This window comes from Mirounga angustirostris, unplaced genomic scaffold (genome assembly GCF_029215605.1).
Source record: "Mirounga angustirostris isolate CCGP_5_RB_7025 unplaced genomic scaffold, mMirAng1.0.hap1 SCAF_14, whole genome shotgun sequence".
Taxonomy (NCBI): domain Eukaryota; kingdom Metazoa; phylum Chordata; class Mammalia; order Carnivora; family Phocidae; genus Mirounga; species Mirounga angustirostris.
The window spans coordinates 72,995,079-73,019,857 of NW_026991722.1; the positions used below are offsets into that span (position 1 = coordinate 72,995,079).

Below are 24,779 nucleotides of genomic sequence, written 5' to 3' on the forward strand. Positions count from 1 at the left end.
AAGAGGGGGGAGCAGGAGAGGGAGAAGCAGACTCCCCGCCAAGCAGGGAGCCCGATGCGGGACTCGATCCTTGGACTCCAGGATCATGACCTGAGCCGAAGGCAGTCGCTTAACCAACTGAGCCACCCAGGCGCCCCTTGACGAGCTTTACTATTTAAGCGGAACTCCAAGAAACGGTACCTTCAAAAGCTTAGTCATCTAATCCAAGATGTATATTTGATGATAGGTTTCAGTCAGACCTGAGGATGGGCTGGAGGGGTGGGCGTGGAAGGAGGACCGAAAATTGTAATGCACACTCCAGGAGAGTACAAACTTTGTCAAGTTCATTCCTGTATCCTTGGCGCCTGGACCAGTGCCAGGCACATAGTAGGCGCTTCTTAAAGGTCTGAATGAGTGAAGATGTAGAGTTACGTGGATGCAAGAGCGAATATTCCCGGGAAGAGGCCTCTGACTTTTGTCAGTCTCCAAGGAGTCTCATAGGCCCCCAAAGGGTTAAAAACCACTTAATACGGACAGAGACACGAAATTTATTTGAAATCAATGTCAAGAATTGGTTGTTCTCATTCTGGGGAATGGCCAGACTTCGGCGTCTGGAATGATCTACGTGCTTAAAAATACCACTCGCCACCATTTTCTCCAGGTAATTTTCCATCCCTGCCCCCACATCCAAGGGGGGAAAAAGTAATTCTGAAATCCTCCCTAGCTATTTAAAAAAAAGAAGGAAGGAAAGAGCCGAAGCGGTAAAAGAGCGAACGTCCGGGCGCTGAGAGCCCAGGAGAAGAAAGGGACCCACGCGGGCCCTGGGCGCCGCCGGGACCCAGCCCCCCAAACTTTGCCAAGTTGCGGGCGCCGAGCGCGGCCCGAGGCGCGGGGCGCGGCCGCGGGCGGAGCCGCCCCCTGACGCCGGGCCGCGGCGCGCCGGGCCGCCCCCTCCCGGCCCGGGCCGGCCCCGCTGGCTCCGCTCAAAGTTTGCGGCCGCCCCTGCGCCCGCCCGCCCGATGTATGGGTGATATACTGCAGCGGGTGTCAGGGTGAGGGACGGCCATATTTGCCGGTGCGGCCCGAGCCGTCAACAACAAAAAGTGCGCGGGAGCTCGGCGGGCGCACGGACGGGCGCTCGGACGCCGGGCCCGCCTCGCCGCCGCCCGGCCTCGCCGCCGCCGCCCTCGCGGGCCTGGCCCCGCGGCGCCCCGGCGCGCCCCGCCGCTCGGGGGGATGTCTTACAAGCCGAACTTGGCCGCGCACATGCCCGCCGCCTCCCTCAACGCCGGTGAGTGAGTGCGCCCCGCGGGCCGCGCGCGCCGCGCCCCAAGTGCCGCCAAGTTGGGGGCCGGCGCGCCCGGCCCCGGCCCCGGCTCCCGGGGGCCCGCGGGGGCCGGGGGCGCCGGGCACCGGGTCCCGGCCCGGGGCAGCGCGGCCGCCGCCGCCATGATTCCGGCGCCCGCGCCGCCAAAGTTCGCGGGGGCGCCCCGGGCCGCGGCGGGGCTCGGCCGGGCCGGGGCCGGGGGCGCGGGAGGCCGCCGCGGTCCCCCCCACGCCGGCGGCCGAGGGATCGCGGGGAGCGCGGCGGCCGAGGGCGGGGGAGGCTTTTCTCTGCTCCTTTTTCCTCCGGCTTTTGGGCGGCTCGGCGAGGGCCCCTGCCGGCGGGAGTCGGGAGCGGCCGGGCCACGCCGGGAGCGGGGCGCGGGGCGCGCGGCGCGGGCCGCCCTCAGGGAGCGGGGGGCGCGGGCCCGGGGCTGGGCGGGGGGGGCGGGCCGCAGGGGTGCCGGCGAGCAAGGCCGGGCCCTGCGTGGACAGGGCGGGGGCGGCGAGCGTGCCGGGTGCAGGCGCCCCTGAGGGCGCGGGGCCGCTGGGGTCACCGGCGGTGCAGGGGACCCGATCATCGGTGGGGGTTCGGCCCGGCGCGCCGGAGCTGGGGTGCCCACAGCGCGGCGCGCCGGATGTCCCCTCAGGCGTGCGCGCAGTGACAGAAGTTGGAGAAGACGGGGGGCTTCGGAGCGCCTGCGGGCGGCGGGTGAGGGCGGCGTTTCAGCCCAGACCCGGCATCCCGGCGCTGCCAAGTCTGGGCTTCGAAGGCCCCTCCTGCGGCAGCCGGGGGTGGAGGGGCGTCCTCTCCCTTCCCGGGGGCTGGAGCTGGGCGAGGCCAGGAAACTCCTCCAGAAGTTGTCAGGCAGCTTCAGGCTGCGCCCCGGGGCTTGCCCCAGGGGTCAAGGGGAGAGCTGGGGTGGGGGAAGGAAGATGGTGAGGTGAGGGTGTGCCGGGCTTTTCCCCTTGCCTGGGTCTTTTTCCCTTAGACCCTGGGTTGGAAATGGACTTCCAAAAAAGCAGGCGCGTTCGAGGGGGGAGGGGGCAGAGGCCTTGTGGGGGAGGGGATTGGCCTTGCTGGTCAGAAATGCCACGTTGGCAGTTGGCCGCAAGTTTTGGGCCTTGTCTCCCAACGTTGACTCCGTAACTCCAAAAATTTGAAGAGAGACCCAGAAAATCAATTATTTTATATATATATATATATATATATATATATATATATATATGTATTTTAACTTAAAGGACACAGATTTGGGGGTTGGAAAGGGGTAAGGTTCAGGTTGCGGGTGGGGGCAAAGTTGAACTGGTTCACTTTGGGGTCTGCGTCCCAAGAGCAAACAGCCACGATTTTCTCGAATGTTCTCACCACCTTTGGGGTCTGCAGACCTTCCAGAGATAGGCTTTGGGGCCCAGAGAGGATTTCTCCTTGCCTGCTTCATCTGTCTCTGGGGTATGCAGGGCGGAAGGTCTTGCTGTCAGCCCTGACACCCTGGAAATCTCAGGCCTGGCCTAGTATAGTTGAGGCAGGTGCCCTAAACCGGGACCCTCGGGGATTGGGGTCAAAGTGACAGGGGCACCCACTCAGGACCCCTGAAGCCCTGTGCTGGGCTGGCTGGCACCTGTGCACAGGTCTTCTTCTGCGGTGATTTCCAGGGGGACTGCTGAGGTCCCCAGATACCTGGTGTTTTGATGGGGGGGGCTGCGCCCCTCCCCATGGACCCTTTAGAAAGCCCCACTCTCCCCCTGCCATTTGCATCCAAGATGGACTCTCCGCTGCCGCTCCTCCGGCTTCCTTGTCATCATCCCTCACGCCCTCCAGCCCTGCCTCCTGCTCACGGGTTGCCAAGCTGCGGCCTGGCCGGCGGTGGCAGTGGCGGAGTTAGACAAAGCCCCTGCCTCCCCGCCCGAGAGCACTTCCCCCCACCCCAGGCGCCCCAAGTGGCGGGAAGGCCGCCAGCTCCCCAGGCCCAGGCCGCTCTTTGTCTGGCGTGGGGGCGGGGAGCTGCGCCTGGCCCCAGGAGCTGCCGGCCTCTGCCAATCCCTCCCCTGGCTCCGGGCCCTCCCTGGTCCCCCGCACACTGCGTGCATTGTCTGTGATGCTCAGAGCGGCCGTGCTCACGCCCAGTCTGGTTTTCTCCCTGGCCTCCTGCAGCCGGATGCACTGGCCCTCCCCGTGTCTGCCGGAAGGAGTGGGCATGAGTAGAACTCAGGGCCCTTCTGCCAACTCTCCCCAGGGCCGCACACACACGCCCCCCTTTTCAACAGAGTGAGAGCCTGGCACTGACACAGAATTGGGGTCACCGACCACGTCACCTGGGGATGGGAAAGGCAAGCCCTCAGCTGTTGCCCAACCCTCCCCCCAACCCAAACCTGGTGATTTCTCTTCCCTCCCTGTCTTAGCCCCCCACCCGAGACCTAACCCTAGCCCCATGGAAGAATGGGATCTAGAGCCTTTAGACAGTCTGTTGGGAATCATTGCCTCAAACAGATGGAGAAACTGAGGCCCAGAGAGGGAAGGGTGTACTCCAAGGTCACACAACCAGACCAACTCCCGGTCCAGGCCCTTGTCTGTAGGAGAGCGGATGGGACGGGAGGCAGGGAGGTGAGAAGCAGTGCCGAGCAACAAGAGGTGAGGGCGAAGGGTGGTGCAGGGAATGCACACCCGAGTCCCGCTCACCTCCTGCCCAGGAACTGGAATCTCCTGGACCCTGGGCTGCTTTGCAGGGGTACGTACCCCCCTGGTCTTGCATTTAGCATCCTGGCCTTCCAGAGAGGTGTGCTATCTTGCGGTGGTCAGGACTGGAACCCAGATCTGGGGCTGCAAAGGCCACACTCAGCTGCCCACATCAGAAGGTTCAGGAAGTTGGGGTTTGGCTGCTCTGGTGAGGGGTGCTTGGGGGGGCACCCACCCTGCCCCGCTCCTGTGCTCTGGCCGCTGCACATCTGTGGTTGCCTCGGATGGAGGTCACAGACACGGTAGTAGTTCGTCCCATCCTGAGCAGTATGTGCCCGAAGCACCCGTGTCTTACCGTCCCCACTTTAGAGGCGTGGCGGCCGGGGCGAGGAGTGGCCCGGTGATGTGCCCACTTACCGGCTTAGAGGTGGCAGAATCCATGTTTCCTGACTGGGCATCCCACATTTGAGCCTAAACCTGGGCCCCGGCTTGGGGTGGGGGAGGTGAAATCCAGGGCAGGCCCGAGAGTGGGGAAGACATTTTGGGTACAGAGCTGTCCCCAGCTCCTGGACAGAGGGCAGTATGGTGTCGGGGTACCAGCCTCTTCTGTGGTGTGTGGCTCAGGAGAACGCCCACCCTCTCCAGACTGCCTCTTTATGGTCAGGGGCTCCAGGGCTCCCCGAGGGCCCCTTCCACTCCACCAGCCGGAGCTCCTGAGCTTTCTTCCTCCCTGTCCCCTCCCCTGCTCACACCAGATGAGCAGCTGGTCGGTTTGGCCAGCCTGGCACCAGCTGTCCATTCCCGGGGCCAAGTCTGCGGAGTCCGCCGTGTGCTTGAGAGACCGTTTGGCTCTGGGGGCGGCAGGCAGAGGGGGAGCTGCTCCTCGACTGGGCGTGGAGGCAGGCGGGCGGCTGCTGAGGAGGGCTAGGTAAATTCTCCATGGTTACCGCTGTTTGTAATTCTGCAGGACATCCGCTACCCGCTAATGGCCACTTGGACGCCATTATGGGTCTGCATGCTTCCAGCTACTGAGCCGGAGCCGGAAAATTCCCTGCTGATGACTCCCCACCCCGCATCCAGGAGGCTCCATTCTTAGCCGGGCCCTGTCCCCACGTGGTCCCTCACAGCTGAGGGACAGGGTGTCTGAGTGTTGCAGTCCATAGACGGGGCCTTGTCCCTCCCCTCTTGGGATGCGAGCCATGCAGGCGTAGAATCAGACTGTCAAGAATCCTGTCCCCTCTTTGGGGAGGGAACCGCAGGGGCTCAGGGAGATTGAGAGGCCACCGAGGACACACAGAGAGACTGTGATACACTCCAGATTCTGACTTGGTGTCCAGTGAACCAGTCTCCGGCCAGGGTTGGGCCTCTAAACCCTCCCTCTGTCTTCCTTAGCATATGTCCAGCAAAGGCTTGGGCACACGGGATGTAGGCCGGCCCCGTAGCAGGTGGGCTCCTGTGGCGGTGATTCGGCTCTCGGTCATCCATCTCTGGGGAGCAGGACCCAGGGAAAAGGGACCAGCAAGGATTAGGCCAAGAGTAGGCGCAGATTTCGTCTTTGCGACCAGTCCTGACCGCGCAGATGGGAAGGAGTTCTGTGACCGAGGAGCGAGGTCTGCTGTGGTGGTGGGTAGGAAGAGCGGCGACCTGTTAGCTACGTTTTCCTGTCATCTGGGCTGAGCGCCAGCCATCCCCAAACTAGAGGACAGGAGCAGGGTCTCTGTCCTGTGAAGACAAAAGACCGCTGTCCGGCATGCGTCCTGGGTCGGGGGGCTGTCGCGGGACCGAGAGTCTTTGCTTTGGGTACAATCACATGATTCCCGATTCTTCTCTTCTCCTCCATAGCTGGGAGCGTCCACCCGCCCTCCACCAGTATGGCGACCTCCTCCCAGTACCGCCAGCTGCTGAGTGACTACGGGCCGCCGTCTCTTGGCTACACCCAGGTACGGTAGTGGGGGGTGTGGGGCGAGAGGGGCTCTGGGGCTGGCCTGGGCACCAAGGGGACATGCTTCCCGCCATCCGGGGAGGGGAGCCGGTGGGACGGGGTAGAAATGATGGAATGGAACAGTCGTCTGAACTGCTTCAACCTCCGGCCCCGCCGGCCTCAAGTCTCAAGCCTCGGGGCGTTGGAGCAGAGGGGCGGCAGGCTGTTTCCCGGGGGTACCAGGAGACAGGGGCGGAGAGCCCACGGCGGGGCTGGAAGGCCTGAGTGCTGCAGGCCCTGCTGGGGCCGCCACCCACGTGCGTCCCTGCGGCGGGAGTCTCTGTGCCGGGTTCCTGAGGAAGTAAGCCTGGCCCGGGCTCTGGATCTGAGCCTGGACAGAGGAGAGGGGACCCCGTTCCCACTCACCCCCTGCAAGGTCGTGGCCCCAGCAAAGAGGAAGACAGGGCCCATATCCTCCCGGAGCCCAGATGCGCCTCATCGGGAATGGGGGCCCTTGACCAGGCCGCAGGGGTTTCTACGTGGTTCTGCCACTTCCAGGCCTGACCCCTGCTTGGCAACCTCGCCGAGACCCGGTTCCTCGCCGTCAAGCGGGGTCGACGCTGCCACTGGCCTCCCTGGCTGCCGCCGGTGGAGGGACCTGGCCAGGCCCCTGCCTCGGTGCCCGCCGGCCATGGCTGCCGTCGGGCTCTCTGCCGTCATCGGAACGCGGCCGCGTTCCAGGGTCGCCACGGACCCTGCGAGAGGGTGGCGGCCGGCCATGCCCCGCCAGGCCGTGCTGTCCCAGGAGCAGATACGGGACCTGGAACGGGACCGCCGGAGGAAGCGGCCGTGGGAGGAGGGCGAGGAGGACCGCCGGGCCAGGAGGCGGCACCCGGAGGGCGCTGAGGAGCTGAGCAAGGACAGGAGGGGGGCCCTGGAGGCCAGGAGACAGAGACGGCGGCGGAGGAGGGAGGAGCAGGCGAGGGCCTTGTTGGGGGGGCCCGCGGGGACCCCAGCCTCACTCGTCGGGGTGCTTACTTGGGCTATGGGGGGGGGAGTCTAGAGAAGAAGGGGTTTTGTGGGGTGGGCCCTGCCGGCGCGGGGAGAATGGGTGAATTGAAACATATTCTGTGTTCTGTCCAGATGGTCTTTGGCAGTTATTTGTGGTCCTGCTGACCCCAGGGTGTGGCCCCCATCTCGTCCCCTTGCTCTGGACTGTCCTCCCCTGGGATGTACTTGCACTTCCACCTGGGTCCTAGGAAATACCCAGTGCTTGCCGAGAACAGCCAGTCCTCCTTTTGCTCATTCGAGAGGATGAAAGCCTTCTGGAGGCTGCTGGTGGTTTCCTTGAGTGTAGGAGGACAGCAGAGAGGCCCAGCTCTCTGCCTGTGGTTCTCCCTCAGGGTGGACAGGCCTGGCCCCGGCGAAGGCAGCAGCTGCCTCTGGGCGAGCCTCTCCCTGCCCTGTCCTCGCCGTGGCCGGCATGTGGTGCGGTCCTGACCGTGGCCACGGGGTCAGGGAAGGGTTCGATCCATGTAAACTCTTCCTTCTGACTCTAGGGAACAGGGAACAGCCAGGTACCCCAGAGCAAATACGCCGAGCTGCTGGCCATCATCGAGGAGTTGGGGAAAGAGATTAGACCCACTTATGCGGGGAGCAAGAGTGCCATGGAGAGACTAAAACGAGGTAAGTAGCAGGACCCAGACTCCCCTGACGGGTGCTGCCTCCCTGCTGGGCGCTAACTGTTGTGAGAGATTTTCTTCGGGGTTGGGGGGAGTTCCCTATGCCCCAGGGGCCCCCGTTTTGTTACTCCGATGTGGAGGCATCGCAGGGGCGGGGGTGGGCCGGTCAGTGGGATGTACACTGCTCTTGGGATCTGACGGGAAGGCCTTGCGTGCCTCCCGGGAGGGTCCATATGCTTTAGAAAAGGAATCTTTATAGCCCAGATCCTGCCGCTTTGTTTGTTGCCTGCTCGGCTCCTGTTGGCTGCTGGTTCCAGGGAGCCGCGGGAGGCTTCCTTTTCTGGGTGGGCCGGGGACGAGGAGTCGGGAGGTCCCGGGTCCTGGGTTGCCCTCGCTGTCAGCTCTTTGGAGCGGAGCCCGAGGGGGCGTATAGGTCTGTCCTAGTCTGGGGAGGGAGAGCAAGAGCACTGAAATTCCTTCATGACTGAGGAGGGAGGGTGGGAGGGCAGGAGCATGATGTCACAGAAACCCAGTGACTCACGTGAAGACGTGACTGACCAGCTGATTCCAGGGGGAGGTGAAATCGGCTGCCACCTCACGAAGCCACTGGAGGGGAGGGGAGAAGAGGATTTCGGTTTTAGAAGGTGGCAGGGCAGAGCAGCTGTGGCCTGGGTGCGAATTTAATTTCAGAAGCGATCTGGTGTTTCTGGGGAAGGTTGGAGAGGCACGCCGGGACTCAATCTGGGGCATAAAGGGGGCCTGCTGCGGAGGCCACGACTCCCCCGTGGCGGGCGCGGCTGGCGAGGACAGGCTCCGGCCCATGGCAGCGGGCTTCCCTGGTGTGTATGAAGCCTTCGTGGGCAGAGAGGCTGGACCTGGACAGGGCTTGGGGAGAGGTGGGGTTAACCCCGATCCAGCCCGGGGTCGGGGTGGGGAGCAGGTGGGCTTTGCTCTGCGTCCGGACTGCTGTTTGGAGGCAGGGGAAGCAAGACAGTCCTGACCCCTGGAGTTCTGCTTACCCGAGTGGAAATCCCTGGGAAGATGCTGGACCCCAGAGTCTAACAGGCGATCTGCAGTCCCCCAGAAAAGCCAGTGGGTTCAGGCCAACCGATGGATCTGCCTCGTGATGGCCCCAGGGCACGTGCCGCGTGAGCAGCTGGTCCCACGGTCACACTGACCGGGAGCCAAGCCCAAGCTAGCCAAGGTCATGTCGTAACAGGGTGAAGAAGGGTCATAAAGGGTACGGGGGAGTCAGGCGCATGGCGGATAGGTCAGCAAACTGTACCTGATAGGCCAAGCACGGTTTTCAGTTTCTAATGGCGGAAAATGATTCTGTGACCGGTGAAAATGCTCTGCAGTTCAGACTTCAGCGTTCGTGATGAAGGTTTGTTGGAACATGGCCACACCCACTGCTTCTGTAACGGCTGCTTGCGTGGTTGTGAGAGAGCCCGCGCGGCCTGCAAAGCACGAGGTATTTACTGCCTGGCCCTTTCTAGAAAAAAGTCTTCTGAAGCTCAGAGATAAGATTTGTGAGATGCGGACGCCTGCGTGACTTGGGGATGTCACTCACAGTGCCCTCCGGCGGTCCTCTCTCAGAAGGACTCAGAAGGAGTAGATTCTTTGTGTCTATTAGAACGAGATCGGTGTCTCCCGGCGTTCTCTCAAGGCCGCCGCCACCACCACCACACAAACGCAACAACCAAACCATAACCACCAAACCAGAGGGAAGAGATGGGCAGGGGGGTGATAGGGCCGAAGGTGCTCTTGGCACCCGGCGGGCAACGTCACCGTGGACCAAGGGTGAACATAAATGAGCAGTCTTGCATCCTAACTGTGCAGGCTGGACACTGGACAAGCCCTTTCTAGAACGTAGACTGTGAAGAAGCCAGAGAAAAATCAGGATTTGCAGTCCTGGATTCTCCACAGTGGGGCAGGCTTGACGAAAGCGGGCGGGGACACATCTACTTCCGTCCTCTGAGAGCCTGGCGTGCCCGGAGAGCTCGCTGGCCGTCCCTGTGTGGGCGGGAAGGGATTGTTAGGAGCCACGAAGAGGAGTTTGGGCGAGGAGGGAAGGCCTTCGAGGGACGGACGGGACGCTCACGTGTCTCCACACCGCTGGAACCCCGGGGTGCTTGGGGTGCAGGTCCCGAGTTCCCTCCCAGGGCGGGGGCTTTTCAGCTGGGTTGCGAAGGGCCCTCTTCCTCTCCTGGAGTGGGTTCTGCTGGACCATCCTCAGCCTCTGCTCCTCCTCCAGGCATCATTCACGCCAGAGGACTGGTTCGAGAGTGCTTGGCCGAAACGGAACGGAATGCCCGATCCTAGCTGCCTGGCCTCGCGGAAGGTTTTCCATCTTCGTCCAAGACCAGAAGTTACAGCTCATCGCCCATGTTCAGATGAAACTCTTGTTTTCAAAAGGGTAACAGTTTGGTTTCTCCTTCCCACGTCCCTCCCATGGTTCATGAGGCTCTGAGATTGAGAAATATTTTGCAGTTGACTAGGATTTACATTTTAAATAGTTAGGAATTACCCAGGGTTTTTTGGGTTTTTTTTTTTTTTTTTTTTAAGCATTGATTTAAAAGATGCACGTAAAAGATACCTGTCTCACAGCAAAGATCCCAGTTATGTTACCCAGATTGTTCTCCGTTCTTTTTCATAAGCTAATACAACTCTGAGGGTTTTTTTTTTTTGAGTGCGTACATTTGCCACACCGTGTGGATTCCGCTTAATGTAACTTTTGTGCTTAAGCATTTGCTTGCATGACTGTTAGTGCTTTGAGGTCAATTTAAAAAATGCACAAGTTATAAATACAGAAGAAAGAGCAACCTACCAAACCTAACCTAATGAGAACCCCCCCCACCCCCTCCAAATTTTCCTACTAAGACTGTGTGTGGGTTTCAGTTCTGCTTTTCCTGTAAGTTGATCCAAACATCTGGAAGAAAATGACTAAAACTGTTTGCATCTTTGTATGTATTTATTACTTGATGTAATAAAGCTTATTTTCATTAACAATTTGTATTAAGGTGTGGGTTCCTTGAATTCTTAAGTGTTTTTGTTGTTTTTTAAGTGGTGTTTTTAAAAAACAGCTCCTCGGGGGTGCCTGGCTGGCTCAGTCACTAGAGGTTCAACTCTCGATCTGGGGCTTATAAGTTCGAGCCCCACGTCAGGTGTGGAGGTGACTTAAAAAGAAAATCTTTAAAAACAAACCAAAAAACAGCTCCTCCGACGAGAGTGGGAGATCCCTGCCACAGAGGGTTTGCCTACCTGGCCTCAGGAACATTATTCGTGCCAATGCCAGAACCACCACGGGCTGGGGGAGGAAGGCGTCTGCCTAAGTCAGAAGGTGGGGGTCAGACAATGTCGCATCACGGTGCACTGTGACTGCCGTGGACAGCCGGGTGTGCAGGGGAAGCAAGCAAGAACGTTAGTGGATGTGGCGTTACTGACTTTGCCCATGGCCTGCCCTCAGTGAGGCCATTCTCGGCTTCCAGGTGCTTGTCCTGCTCCCGGAATCTAATTCTCCTACGGTGCAGCCTCTAAACTCCAGGTAGCTACCCCAGGTGCTCACCGGGAGGATTCCCTGCCCCGGGGCTGGGGAAGGCCCGCTTGCGCTGGACATGTTGAGGACGCGGATGGTGGTCCTCAGTGGTGAGGGGAGACAGACAAATGAGGGATGGGGTCAATTTTGCAGGCATGAGGCAAGGGCCCAGCCACGACAGGTCGAAAGGTCAGTAAGAGTGGGCGTGTCTACATCTGTTTCATGCACAGCGAACCCCAGAAGGCACGAGAGAGGAGAGAGTGAAGCCTCTGTCCCTCCTGTCTACAGCTCCCAAATTTCTCTTCCCGCCGTTACCTGCTTGTCGTGTACCCTTCCAGGTGCTTGGCTACCTTTTGAATGGAGGTCCGCATGGGGATGGGTCCTGGATGCTGCGACCGGTCTCCAGAGCCTTGCGCACAATGCTTAAACTTCCAGACCAGCTCGCGTCGAGGTGAGAAGAGCCTTACCCGGCTGCCTTAAATGTGTATTCCGACAGGCACTGGGCACCGGTCTGTGCCTGCCGAATGGGCTGGTTTGGACTGCAGACCCTGACAGTGGCCTTCTCCCCTTGTGGTTTTTCCCCTGCTTGGTTCACGGGTGAACCCCAGATGTATTCTGACAAGGGAAGCTATTACCTCTGCCTAAAAACTCCAAACAACTGTAGGGTCAAATCCAGCTTGAGTGATGGCATTGTAAGCAAATTCACAAATCAGGTTTCTGGAAACTCATCTCATAAATCTACTTATAAACAACACATAGGGAATGTCATGTGTATTTTTTTTTTTAAATAAGCTCTACGCCCAACATGGGGCTCAAACTCATGACCTGAGATCAAAAGTCTCATGCTCCACCGACTGAGCCAGCCAGGTGCCCCAAAAATGCCACTAATGTTTGACTCCATTCCATAGTTTTCCCCCCAAAAATGGACCTTCCTTATTACTACTAGTGCTTATTTTTAACCTTTGATAATAAAACAAGACAATCACACAAATGTGTAGCTTAAAAAAATATGGTGACATCCTTCTAACTACCCACCCAGGTCCAGAAAGACCTTTGTCAGCCATCCACAGCCCCTCCGGGTGTCCTATCACGACAACCCCTTTCCTCCCCATGAAAAGTAGCTAGCCGCTGTTCTTTTATGGTAATGTCTTCTGTGTGTCTATAGTTTTATTCTCAAAATGTGCGTCTCTATTCATTACAGTTTAGTCCGCCATTTAAAAATTGATTAAAAACGTTAAGTGTGTCAGAAATACAGAAATTAGCTAGAGTAACGCTTGAGATGGAATGGAACTCCCTACCATTATTCCTTGGAAGCATCTGTCAATTTTTATCTTTTCAGAGAGAGGGAGTGTGCAAGCAAGAGTGGAGCAGGGCGGGGTGTGTATGTGTGTGTGGAGGCAGAGGGAGAGAGAATCTCAAGCAGGCTCCGTGCCCAGCCTGACGTGGGGCTCGATCCCATGACCTTGAGATCATGACCTGAGCTGAAATCCACAGTCGGACGCTTAACTGACTGAGCCACCCAGGCGCCGTGCATCTGGCAGTTTCTTTAGTTAGAATCTGTGATTCTTTCCGGGGTGCCTGGCTGGCTCAGAAGAGCGTGTGACTCTTATCTCGGGATCAGGATTGTGAGTTAAATCCCCACGTTGGATGTAAAGATCTTAAAAACAACAAGACAACAACAGAAAAGCATCTTCGATTCCTTCTCAGTGGACGTTTTTACTGGATTCCCAGAGTTCTTTCAGGAGCTTCTTTTTTTCTAGGGTTTCCTTTGCTCTTTTTTTCCTCTCTTGCTTTTTCCTCTCTGCCTCCTGTTTTTCTTTGTAAACAAGACTGTTTTCACCGTTGTAGAAAATATCCACTTTCTCTTGTAGGATTTTCCGAGCGAGCTTTCTGTTCTGATCAACCGATCTTGTCTGATGGCACTGCAAGAGATAATATTTTATAATGTGAAAAAGTTTGTTCTGGACAGGATCTCAAACTGTGGAATTCAACCCACTTGCTCTATAGATGGGGATGGGCCCGAGAGGCAAGGCCACTTGTCAAGAATCCCAGTGAGTCCAGGACAGAGCCAAGCCCATATGCCCTCCTTCCTGCCTCTTCTCAGCCTTCAGCTCATCCCACCCCCCAGCTGTATTACGTGGCTTTCTCGGTGATGGTTTTATAATTAAGAGTATTGCTTTGTTCGGAAGCAATGATAGCTTCAGATAACTTAAAGTCCCCAGATAATTTTGAAAATATCAACTGGTATGTCTAAGCTTGTGGCCAGGGCACAAGCCCTCCGTCTGCACCATTTCTAAACATAAAGTCTGTCTCAGGGAGGGAGATACCATCTTTATTATTAGTCAACCGTATCGTTGATTATGTCATCCCTGAGTTATTAAGGGCGAGTGCCTTACAAAGCTATTTGAAAACAATTCTGTGAAATTAGAGCGAGAGAAGAGTACTGTAAGCAGATCTGCAGTACGTGTATAAAACAGTTAAACAAAAATCCTGTCGGGTTTCAGAATTTCATGTGTGGCTCATGAATGACGCTTTTTCTCAAAGAGAAAAAGAAAAGTGACTGAGGCTTTAACGGATAGGCTCTTGGCTCAAAAACTTGGCAGTGAAGAACAGCTGTTGGGAGCACAGACTTGGGCTTGGTCTGGGTGACGCCTGCCGCTGTAGGATCTCGGGCAAGTTACCTAACCTCTCTGTGCCTGGTTCCACACCTGCACCATGAGGAAGCCAAGGCGTAAGGGCTTGCGAGGGTGACGACCGACCGCGTGCGGCGCTGCGCCCACCGGGGCCTGCCCTGTCGTTGGTATATGGAAAGCCCGCCTTGCCGTCCCTTCTCAGGGCCTCTGGTGACTCGGCAGGGACCGCACTGAGAGCCAGTGGGGCCCCTACTAACCAGGAAACGGGAGACAGCATTTTAGTACCTCCCAGGGGCTCGTGTTGAGAGCTGGGGATACTCTGATCAGAGACTGGTTTCCAGGTAAAGGAAGCCGCCTCCAGGCAGCCCCGCGTCGCATTTTTGTCCTGAGGGCTGGGAAGGCTGTGCCCGAAGGGGCAGGTGTCACTGCCGTTTACCAAAGAGGGGACGTCTGTCTACCTTGACGACGATGCCCGAGGGGACATGCTTCAGCACCACACAGTTGCTGGTTTTGTTGGTGGCCTGGCCCCCGGGACCGTGCCCTTTCACAAACTGCTCTTCAAGTTCCGTCTCATCCAGGGGAGGCGGAGCGGGGCGCTCCTTCCTGCCCGCTGCCGGGACCGCGGGGACCGCCACCGGCGGGGCGAGCAGCGCCTGCTTCTCCCGAGGCCGGAGGCCCCGCGGTGCGACGCAGATTCTGGCCAGGGCTGCAGGCCAGCGGAAGCCGGCCGAGGGCCTCATGCAGAGGAGCTCTGCCCGTCCGTGACCTGAGCTGGAGAAAAAAAAAGACAGCCTTTCAGGAAGGTGCATTCGCGCTCAGGATTACACTAAAGGCTCTGGGACAACCTTATATAAACCGGTTCCAGCGAGGGCCACCCAGCCGTCCTGTGGGGTATTTAATAGGCACAGCCCTCTGCAGCCTTGGGGCATCTCCCGTGGTCTTCGCCGCGTGCGCCCTCCCAGCTGATAAGTATTTTGTTGTAACCAAAAATATCTTCGAAGCACCCAGAGGTGCTGCTTTCTCAGGCAGGGTGACATTCCGAAGAACAGGGCTGTTAATTCGATAAAGAAACACTGAACAGTGCATCAAATAAGAATTAGGATCTGAGGGCATCTGCCTTTGGCTCAGGTCATGATCTCAGGGTCCTGGGATCGAGTCCCGCATTGGGCTCCCTGCTCGGCGGGAAGCCTGCTTCTCCCTCTGCCTCTCTCTCTCTGTCTCTAATGAATAAATAAAATCTTTAAAAAAAAAAGAAAAAAAAGAATTAGGATCTGAGTCCAGCGACATTATTTAAACGTTTGAGAATCTCTGAAATCCAAATGTAAAGACGACAGTATGCAAGTCGATTTTATAGCCGAGCTTACACGGTCTGACACAGTAAATATCACTATCAATCAATGTCATGATTGTTGTTTTTTAATGTTTCCAGTTTCATGGATTTGAATAGGAACATCTGTTCCCTCAGACGCACTGCCAATAACATGATCCAAGTGGTGCTCATCCCTGGAACGTTCGAATCAACTGATTTTTTATGAAGGTGCCTGCGTGGTTCAAAATACCACACGAGGCGTAGAGAGCGATGCGAGGCGGGAGAGAGGGAGCCTCCGTCTTCATGGAGCTTAGAGTCCAGTCAGAGAGAAGATGCTTAAAAGAGAAAGCAGTATTTAACCGTTAGATTTAAATAGCTACTCCAGACGTGGCAGAAGGCTGAAATGTCTAGTCAACAATGAATGGTATAGAGAGTAACAGCTACCAGGACGTGGTGAATCCCACGGGCCTTTGCTTTCTTCCAGGGGAGGAAGGCAGAACGAGCTGACAGGTGTTAGCTCTTTTCAAAGATGGGTGACCTCCCCGTGCCAATCGGGACAAGTAACAGTGTGGGCCTGTTTTCTTACCTGGAAAATGGGTGAACAAGCCCTTCTCCGCCCACCCTGCACAGGCTTAAAGGTCAGAGGGGAAAAAAAGAAAAAATTCTGGAAAGAGCTTTTGTTGAATACCTTTGAAGGCATGAGACTGATTTTTAGCAAAATTCCTGCCACTCGGGAGGATTATGGGAACGATGAACGTGCCCCTCGCTTCATGCTTCTTGATCCAGGATGATGTAGGTGCTAAAAACAGAATTACTGCCCTTTTTAACAACTGCTTCCTTTGAGGCTCTAAATAGCTTCTTTTACCATTTGAAATCCTGTAAATTCTAGCTGAGGGCCACTGGTCTCTAACCTAGGTAGGAAGTGGTATATACCTAAGCCAGCGCCCTCAGCCCAGAGTTGCTTAATCATGCACCAAATAATTTCAGCAGGTTTGCTCTCAGCTCATTTACCTTTCGTCCCCTGTCAGTTCTGGCTGCTAACTTCTATGAGCCCACGCTGGTCTCTAACAAGCTTTGAGGATGCCTACTGCATATGCAGGCTAGTGGATGCCGCTGCCTTGTAAATATGTACATTTCTGTTATTTTACGGGCATCTCTCTGAGTAATCAGTCTAGCTGGTCCTGAGAGGATCCTGGTCATTTTTAGAACAATACCATATTCTTAACCTCTCTCTCTATGGAAAATATATATAATGAAATGTACTTTTCCAAGCCTGATGCCAATGCTCGTTTTCAATTCTGTGATGGATGTGATGGTCTAAACTCATAACTTCTTTCTGAAAAGTATGGCATTCAGGATGTGTGTCAGTCCCCGGGGGGGTGACAACGTGGTGTTGGTAAGATGCTCAGTGGCTGTGAAGGGCTCGATTTTGAAACAGAGCATGCCAGGGAAAGTGGCGCTTTAGAAAACTGGTTTTGTTTATTGTGTGTCAAGTCTTTCGGAAGTACACTCGGGAAAAGATAAATGATAAACACCAGCACTTTTCTGAAATCGCTACGACAAAGAATCCGCTCCCCTGTAAATGATTAAGTGAATGAGACCCGGGTCAATGTCCAAAATGTCCCTTCCTTTATTTCTGCTTTCAATCCATAGAACAAGATTCCTTTGTGTACCAGAGAGCATCGAGTACCTGGATCAGATTCATTATGGAACGCAAGCCCGGGGCCTCCCTTGGGGTTTCTCTTCTGCTAGTCAGTAAATCTGACCAGGCAGGACAGCATTGGAATAGAGTGCAGCGACAAAGAAAGGAAGTGAGTCTGAGACGAGGCGAAACTCCCAGACAAAGGGCGGAGAGGAGAGTGCTTTTATCAGCTGCTTTGCCCGTCTCTACCTTTCTGTCCTAGTTCGGGGCTGACACACACACTGGAAGGCCTCCCACCCAAATGGAGTTCAAGAAAGTCCCCAGTGTTCAGTTACTGACTGTTTTGTTTAACGGCTAATTCCAACAGCCGATCGGGCGATTCTCAATACTTTTTGTATCTCTGGGAGCTTTGGCTCTACTCCCAACGACTGCTAAAAATAACCCGCGCACCCATGGTCCCACTTCCCCAAAGCCCAGGATATACGGATTGGGTTTCAGGTTTTGTGATACCCACAGAGCAACTCCAAAGTCTCCGGGGGACAATAAAAGCGGCTCAAATTAGAGCTCATCGTGACATTAAAAAAGAGCCACAGGAAAATGGTGACCAGGAGTGCTGGTCAGGGGAAACCGGGAGTCATGACAGTGTGCCCCAATTCCTTTCTGTGAGCGTGTGCCTCGATTCGGGCCCGGCTCTCCACCCTCACTCCCCCTCAGCCCTGCTTTTCCTCTGAGGACACATCGCGCTAAACAGCCTGATTGCAGTTTGGCTTAAGGCCTCTCATTGTCCCCATCCCTGCCCACTGGGTCAAGTCAGAGATGCTGGGTGTTAGGACTTTACAAAAGGGAATGCTAATTTGTTCAGTGAGTATTTTCAACATCTACTCTGTGCCAGGCATGGGCCTCAGGGAGCCCAATGAGCCTGTGGCATAAAAGAGAAATTAAAGATGCCCCCAAATGTGATCCATGCTAATAGCCCAGGATGGAGAACAGGCCACAGAGCAGTGCCTCTCTGACTTGCTGGGCCCCTAAGTCACTTGGAGGGCTTGGTACCGGGACTCGGGGCCTGTATTCTGGTAGGTGCCCCCTTTCCTGACCTGGAGCCAGCAACCACACATTCCCTCCTCAGGCCCCCGCAGTCAGCCCACGCCTAGGAAGACGTCTGGCTGCAGGGATGGTGTATGTTGAGCTCGGATCGTGGCCAGTGACTGCAGCAGTCAGATGTAAACTAGACCCAGCAAGGTGAGGTCCATTTCCCCAGCAGCTCTAACGCTCCGGAGACGGGGGAGGGCATGGTCATGTGTCTCTGAGAGAGAGAAGGTTATCTCAATCTATTTGCAGGAAGTCATAGGATTTCAATCTCTGGACTCACCTTCTGGATGCCATGTGCCCCAAATTCACTGCTTAACTATATATATATATACTTTTTTTTTTTTTTGAGAGAGAGTGCTAGTTTCTCTGAGCCACAACTTTCAGGGTTATCTCAGCCTCGTAGAGACTTCATCAAATCCAACCGAAGGAACAGATGTGGAGATGAACTGAAATGGGGTTGCTTGAGGAAAGATGACTGGCAAAGCCCTCACCACGCACATTTTCAGGAGCAGACAAATCCCCTGGGGGTTCTGTTAAATAGAAGACTACTTCAGCAGGTCTGGGTGGGACCGGAGACTCTGCATTCCTAACCAGCTCCCAGTGAGGCTCTTGCCTCCAGGAACCACACTTTGAGTGTCATGGCCAGAAGCTTGGAGCAAAGCTGCTTGCCTGTATGGTGGCTCTTAGGACCATTGGACGACTGGATGGAAGCCCCAGAACAACGATGGCAAAGATGGAGATGAGGAAGGTGGGAAGGAGAGTAATGGCCGGAACAGCAAACATTCAGAGAAAAGAATGACACAAATAATGAACTGAGCTAACAGAAGGTGAAATGGTTAACAAGGGGATTGAGAAATGGGGTCAACCAAAAAAAAGAACACCAATAATGTTTCTATTATATTAGTGTTCTAGAACAGCGTTGTCCGATATGAACATAATGTAGGGCATGCGTGAAATTCTAAATTTTCTAGTAGTCACCTTAAAAACAGTAAAAAGAGGGGCACCTGGCTAGTTGGTGGAGCATGTGACTCTCGATCATGGGGTTGTAAGTTCAACCCCCAAGTGGGGTGCAGGGATGACTGAAAAATAAAATCTTTAGGGGTACGTGGGTGGCTCAGTCGGTTAAATGTCTGACTCTTGATCTCAGTTCAGGTCATGATCTCAGGGTTGTAAGATCAAGCCCCCATTCGGGCTCCACATTCAGCGGCGGGTCTGCTTGAGATACTCTTCCTCTGCCCCTCCCCCTGCTTGCACACGCAGTCTCTCTCTAAAATAAATAAATCTTGGGGCGCCTGGGTGGCTCAGTCAGTTAAGTGTCTGCCTTTGGCTCAGATCATGATCAGGTCATGATCCCAGGGGTCCTGGGATCGAGTCCCACGTCAGGCTCCCTGCTCAGCGAGGAGCCTGCTTCTCCCTCTCCCTCTCCTCCTGCTTGTGCTCTCTCTCTCTGTCAAGTGAATAAATAAAACCTTTAAAAATAAATAAATCTTTAAAAAATCCTTTAATACATAACCCAGTATATCCAAAATATTATTTCAATGTGCAATCAATATAAAAATTATTGTGATACTTTATTTTTTATATGAAGTCTTCAAAATCTGGGGTGTCTTCAGCACTACCATATCAGACAATGTAGCTCCAGAATCTTGCTCCTCATTATGGTCCACAGAGTAGCAGCGACAGAACCACTTGGGAGCTCGTTAGGAATGAAGACTCTTGGGCCCCACCCCAGACTTCCTAAATGAGAACCTGCCTTTTATGAAGATCCGTAAGTGACGCAGAGGCACACTTCCAAAGTCTGAGAAGCCTTGTCCTAGAACGCAGGAACTAGCTAATTCTTCCAGCTTCCGGGACACTTTTAAAAGCTGTTGTTTCTTCTATTTAAGAAGTTGAGGCCAGAATTCTGGAGTGCTGATTACCTGCTTGGTCACGGTCCTGTTTCTCCTTCCACAATAGGAGATAAAGGGACAGGTCTCAAAACAATGACCTAATCGGTGGTGAAGGACCAAACACTGAACTCAGGCTGATGTGCAATGGTGCTCCTTTAAACAGACCAAATGGCCAGCTGATGGCACCAGAAGCTAAGTGAGAGAATGATTTTCTGAGAAATGCTTAAGTATAATCCATGTTTTTAATTTTTTTTTTAAAATAAACATTTTTTTTTTAAGATTTTATTTATTTATTAGAGAGAGAATGCACATACAGGGGGAGCAGCAGAGAGAGAGGGAGAAGCAGGCTCCCCACTGAGCAGGGAGCCCGATGCGGGGCTCCATCCCAGGACCCCGGATCATGACCTGAGCCGAAGGCAGACGCTTCACTGAATGAGCCACCCAGGCGCCCCATAGTCCATATTTCATAGCATGTTTTGGTGCTTGCTCCCTGCAAAATGGGAGTTAAGGCAAAGCAGCCATTTCCCGCCTGCTCGGTCTAGCTCACCCTCCCGTTCTGGTTGGTCTGGAGCCCTTTCAAGGGCTGGATCACCTCCCAGAACGGAACCTCCAGGGGCTGCGGCTCAGGTCTGAAACAGACCAAGTCCTTTCCTGGGCTTGGCGGTTCGTTCTGAAGATAAAGCACCTTTCAGTCACAGGAAGTGTTAGCAGAGAATTATTTCTCAAATCAGACAAACATCATAGATTGAGCAGGAAATGCCACGCTGGAGACTGCTCTGGGTCTGGTCTCAATTTAATAGGCTCCCTGCTGCAGAGTTCAAGAGACAACTAATGAAGTAGATAGAAAAACTTTCTATTCATACAACACTAACACCCCATTCAGTGTTGCTTTTTTTAAATATATATACAGAAAACTCTGAATCCACAGAGAACTACACCTGTCCTATTTGTGTGCATCACTGTGATTTTCTTCTATTTATGGCTTCTAACAGGAACTTTAGAATTTACCAACTACACTGTTAAAATAAGACAGAAACACATAAAAAAAGCAGCAGTAATAACACTCTACATGTCCTTAAGTTCTCAATGCCTCTATTATCATGAATGATACCTTGTATTTGTTTAGGACCTAAATGCTTTCAAAGTACTTTCAAATACATTATCATATTTGACACAAATAAAGAAAAGGGATTATCTCAGGAAGACTTGGAAGAACATTAGGTATTCCATTTTTTATACTAAACTTTTACTTTCTACCTTTACCTTTCATAATAGCTCTAGATCTGTCCTTTCCCCACCTTCTTAAAAGTGTTAGCTCATTTTCCTCAACTTTCTCTTTTGGAATGTTCTTCTCATTTTTTTTTTTTTTTTTTTTGTCCCTGAAAGGCCACCCTGCTCTGTAGTCACTATCTTGGCTTCATGATTTACTCACTGTGCAATTCTGGCCACGTCTCCTCATCTGTAAAGTGCAGGTAATACCGCCTAGGGTGAGAAAAAAACGTACATGTCTCCACAAACCTAAAGCCCTGAGGGGTACTTGGGATCCCTAAACTATAAAGCTGAAGAGCCTTTGACTAACACACCATATAAACTGTGGTTTCATCCCATAAACCTAATCTGAAACTGATTATTTCATAGGCTTTTTATTTTTTTTGACATATATTTATAAAGATTTTATTTATTTGAGAGAGAGTGAAAATGAGAGAAATCATGGAGAGAGAGGGAGAAGCAGACTTACGATGTGGGGCTCGATCTCAGGACTCTGAGATAATGACCTGAACCAAAGGCAGACGCTTAACCAACTGAGTCATCCTGGTGCCCCAGTTTTGTTTGTTTTTTTTTTAAAGCCTATAAGGGGCGCCTGGGTGGCTCAACTGGTTAAGCATCTGCCTTCGGCTCAGGTCAGAATCCCAGGGTCCTGGGATCAGGCCCCACACTGGGCTCCCTGCTTGGCGGGGAGTCTGCTTCTCTCTCCCTCTGCTGTTCCCCCTGTTTGTGCTTGCTCTCTCTCTCTCTCTCTCAAATCAGTAAATAAAATCTTTAAAAAAATAAAAAAAATAAATTATTTAAGTAATCTATACACCCAATGTAGAGATTATGACAAATTATGACCTGGACATCAAGGGTCACATGTTCTTCCGACTGAGCCAGCCAGGTGCCCCTTCGTAGACTTGTTTTAGAGCGCAGAGTGAAAAGGCATCTAGAAGAGTGACCTGCAAATTATTTCATTTGGTATGGTCCAATTTAAGAAGTACTTGAAAACCATGAAGTTACCAGAGACATGCTATTTGGTGAGGTCATAATTGTGTTCTATGAAATCAGGTGCCAAGGAGATAATTATGATGCCAAGAATACAGTTTGACTTTCTAGCAGGCTCACAGTGAAAGATAAACACCCCCTTCATCCAAGCAAGTCCTGGTTTAAACATGGCAATCTTTAGGGATTATCTGATAGAGTAAGAAAAATCATTTAGGACAAGAAAGAGGACAAAATTTATATTTTAATATACGTCTGATGATTTCACGTTTAATGATTATACATTTAAAATTTTAGAGTTCCTCTTTTTCTCCCCCCTACCCCCCGCTGTGGAGAACTGGCCCCCCCAAATGATAAACAGTTTGGACATAACAATCAAAGAGTAGCAACGCTGGGGTTGAGAGACACGAAATGCCATGCCGCAAGCCATTATCAGCCATTATCACCGCCCAGCATGGTCTTATCCCCATCAATGTGAAAGATCTCCACTCAAAAGTCAGTTTGAAGCCTTCAAGGTCAAAGAGATACTTGAGCAATTTGATGTTATAATAAAGAAAATCATAGTAATCATAACATCATAAAGGCCATAAAATAGTGGTGTCAGTTTGCACACAAGTAGTGCAAAATCTCCAGGATGGAAGGTAGGTTTCCATTAGATGAATAGTGATTGTACTTAACACATTTACTGGAACTTCTGAAGCCTCCTACTTCTGTTTGCTATACTCAGAAATAATGTCTATGGGGGCGCCTGGGTGGCTCAGTTGTTAAGGGTCCGCCTTCGGCTCAGGTCATGATCCCAGGGTCCTGGAATCGAGCCCCGCATCGGGCTCCCTGCTTGGTGGGAGGCCTGCTTCTCCCTCTCCCACTCCCCCTGCTTGTGTTCCCTCTCTGACTGTCTCTCTGTCAATTAAATAAATACGTAAATAAAATCTTAAAAAAAAATTATTTTTTCTCTTTAGTCCAATGAGTCAAAGGCAATTTCCACTGATTTTTTTTCAATTATGACCCTTCCAAAGAGCTTAACCTAAGAAATATGGTGTGAGCAACCTTACCAAAATATTTCACCACATCAGTTCATTAACAAGATAACTTGGTTAACCAGAATAGCACTCCTGAATACGTTGGCTTATTAAGACGTTAACAGACAAAAAGTTACCTAAAACCGCACAGCTAAAAACAAAAAACCAAAAATCTACGTGCTCAAACTGAACAGAACCCATCTGATTTTGCAGCCAAAAGTGAACATCTCCTGCTCTTTACATGGTTGCGAAATAATCACTAGTACTCGATTTAGGGGTTATTTATTTTTCTTGTAAGGAAACCCAACCCTGTCTGCCTGGAGATGTCTCAGTAATTCACACTTCTCAGTTCTTCTGAGTGTAAAGGATGTCTCAAATAATAGATTTTGTGACCAACTGAAATTAGTGATAAAACTTTTTTGTTGTTGGGCTTGAAACATGGTCAGTGAAATCAGAGCCATGTGCTTAAAATTAGTTTGATTTTGGTTAGGTATTACATGAGCATACTATTGCCTGATGGGACTCACACAATGGGGTGGGGTGTGGATTAAATTTATTTAAGCTTGAGATCTTCCATACACAAATGGGGTTTTGGATAAAGACTAAATTTTTACTGTTTGAGACATGATTGTTAGGCTCAGATGAAATGGAATGCCTCGCAGGTCTGTCATTCCTGCCAATATATCGCGTGCGTCCTGGCTTCTCAGCCACATCTACATGACAGGGCCAGCGAAATTCCTTTACTTTGGGCCCAGGACCCTTGGAGGGCAATCTAAGAGCTGGCTTTAAAGGTCGACTAGTCTTAAGAATGTGAACTGAGGGCGCCTGGGTGGCTCAGTCGTTAATCGTCTGCCTTCAGCTCAGGTCATGATCCCAGCGTCCTGGGATCGAGTCCCACATCGGGCTCCCTGCTCGGCGGGAAGCCTGCTTCTCCCTCTCCCACTCCCCCTGCTTGTGTTCCCTCTCTCGCTGTGTCTCTCTCTGTCAAATAAATAAATAAAATCTTAAAAAAAAAAAAAAAAAAGAATGAACTAAACAGAGAGAATGAAATGGACTGGGGCCCACAGGGAGGGACACGTATTCTCTGTGGTCCTTCCAAAGGCCTGGCAAAAACAATGCTGACACCTACTATGTGCCGGCCTAAAACAGCACCTGCTGCGTGCTAAGAGCTCCATAGAACAAAGTAAGTGAAGACGTTCCAGTTCTTCTTGGGCCTCGGTGCAACTGTTTTCTCCAGGCCGCTGGGCTGTGCTCCCCTCCCCATCCCAGTCCTTGAAGAACCCCTGGGCCGACCCCCAGCAGGTTTACCCTTAGGGTAAACCAGGTGCAGAGAAAACTTAGCTCGGGGTCTGGGCCTGCGGGGCTTCAGGTCAATTGGCTGCGCGACTCACGGTCGCAAGCTGGGAAAGTCAGGCGTCCCAGCTCCCAGTCCTCTTTCCATAGTCCCTGACATCCGCGGGCAACCGCGGGTGACCGGATTTTCCACGGACGCTTACCTGGCCTCAACGCTGGCCTCCCACCCGCAACGTTCTGGGGTAACCCGAACCACCGCAGAAGGTAGATCGCAGATGCATTCCTGGGACTGCGCACGCGCAGTACTCCCGCCACCGCTTCCCTCACTTGCCCCAGGCTCATTCTTACCAACTGCGCATGCGGTAACCGGAGGCTTCTTTTCGCGTGCCATCTGCCGACTCCCAGAGAACCAATCAGACCAGAGAACGTGCATAAGCCCCGCCCCCTTCCATTTCCCAGGCGTCGGACCTCCCTCTTTTGCGCGAGGGGCGGGAAGGGAAAGGGGCGGCCGACACGCGCGACGCGGTTCGGC

At 53.3% G+C, this 24,779-nt stretch overlaps 2 protein-coding genes across 4 annotated transcripts; one reads left to right on the top strand and one right to left on the bottom strand.

Annotated features, from left to right (window-relative positions):
• Positions 1-914: 914 nt before the first annotated feature.
• On the top strand, positions 915-17,399 carry CDK2AP1 (cyclin dependent kinase 2 associated protein 1). Of its 3 annotated transcripts, none has more exons than XM_045887796.3 (4): positions 915-1,270; positions 5,822-5,919; positions 7,460-7,586; positions 11,456-17,399. In XM_045887796.3, the coding sequence occupies exons 1-4, from the start codon at positions 1,216-1,218 to the stop codon at positions 11,542-11,544; spliced, it is 369 nt and encodes a 122-aa protein (XP_045743752.1). In that variant the 5' UTR covers positions 915-1,215; the 3' UTR covers positions 11,545-17,399. The 3 variants fall into 3 exon arrangements, with proteins under 3 accessions (XP_045743752.1, XP_045743754.1, XP_064434339.1); XM_045887798.3 differs by lacking the exon at positions 11,456-17,399 and adding an exon at positions 9,837-10,591 and having other exon boundaries at positions 931-1,270; XM_064578269.1 differs by lacking the exons at positions 915-1,270; positions 11,456-17,399 and adding exons at positions 4,847-4,907; positions 9,837-10,591.
• MTRFR (mitochondrial translation release factor in rescue) lies at positions 10,315-24,741 on the bottom strand. Its single transcript, XM_064578268.1, has 3 exons — positions 24,596-24,741; positions 14,209-14,521; positions 10,315-13,039 (listed from the first exon to the last, which is right to left on the bottom strand). Exons 1-3 carry the CDS (start codon positions 24,604-24,606, stop codon positions 12,821-12,823), a joined length of 543 nt encoding a protein of 180 aa, XP_064434338.1. The 5' UTR covers positions 24,607-24,741; the 3' UTR covers positions 10,315-12,820.
• Positions 24,742-24,779: the final 38 nt, after the last annotated feature.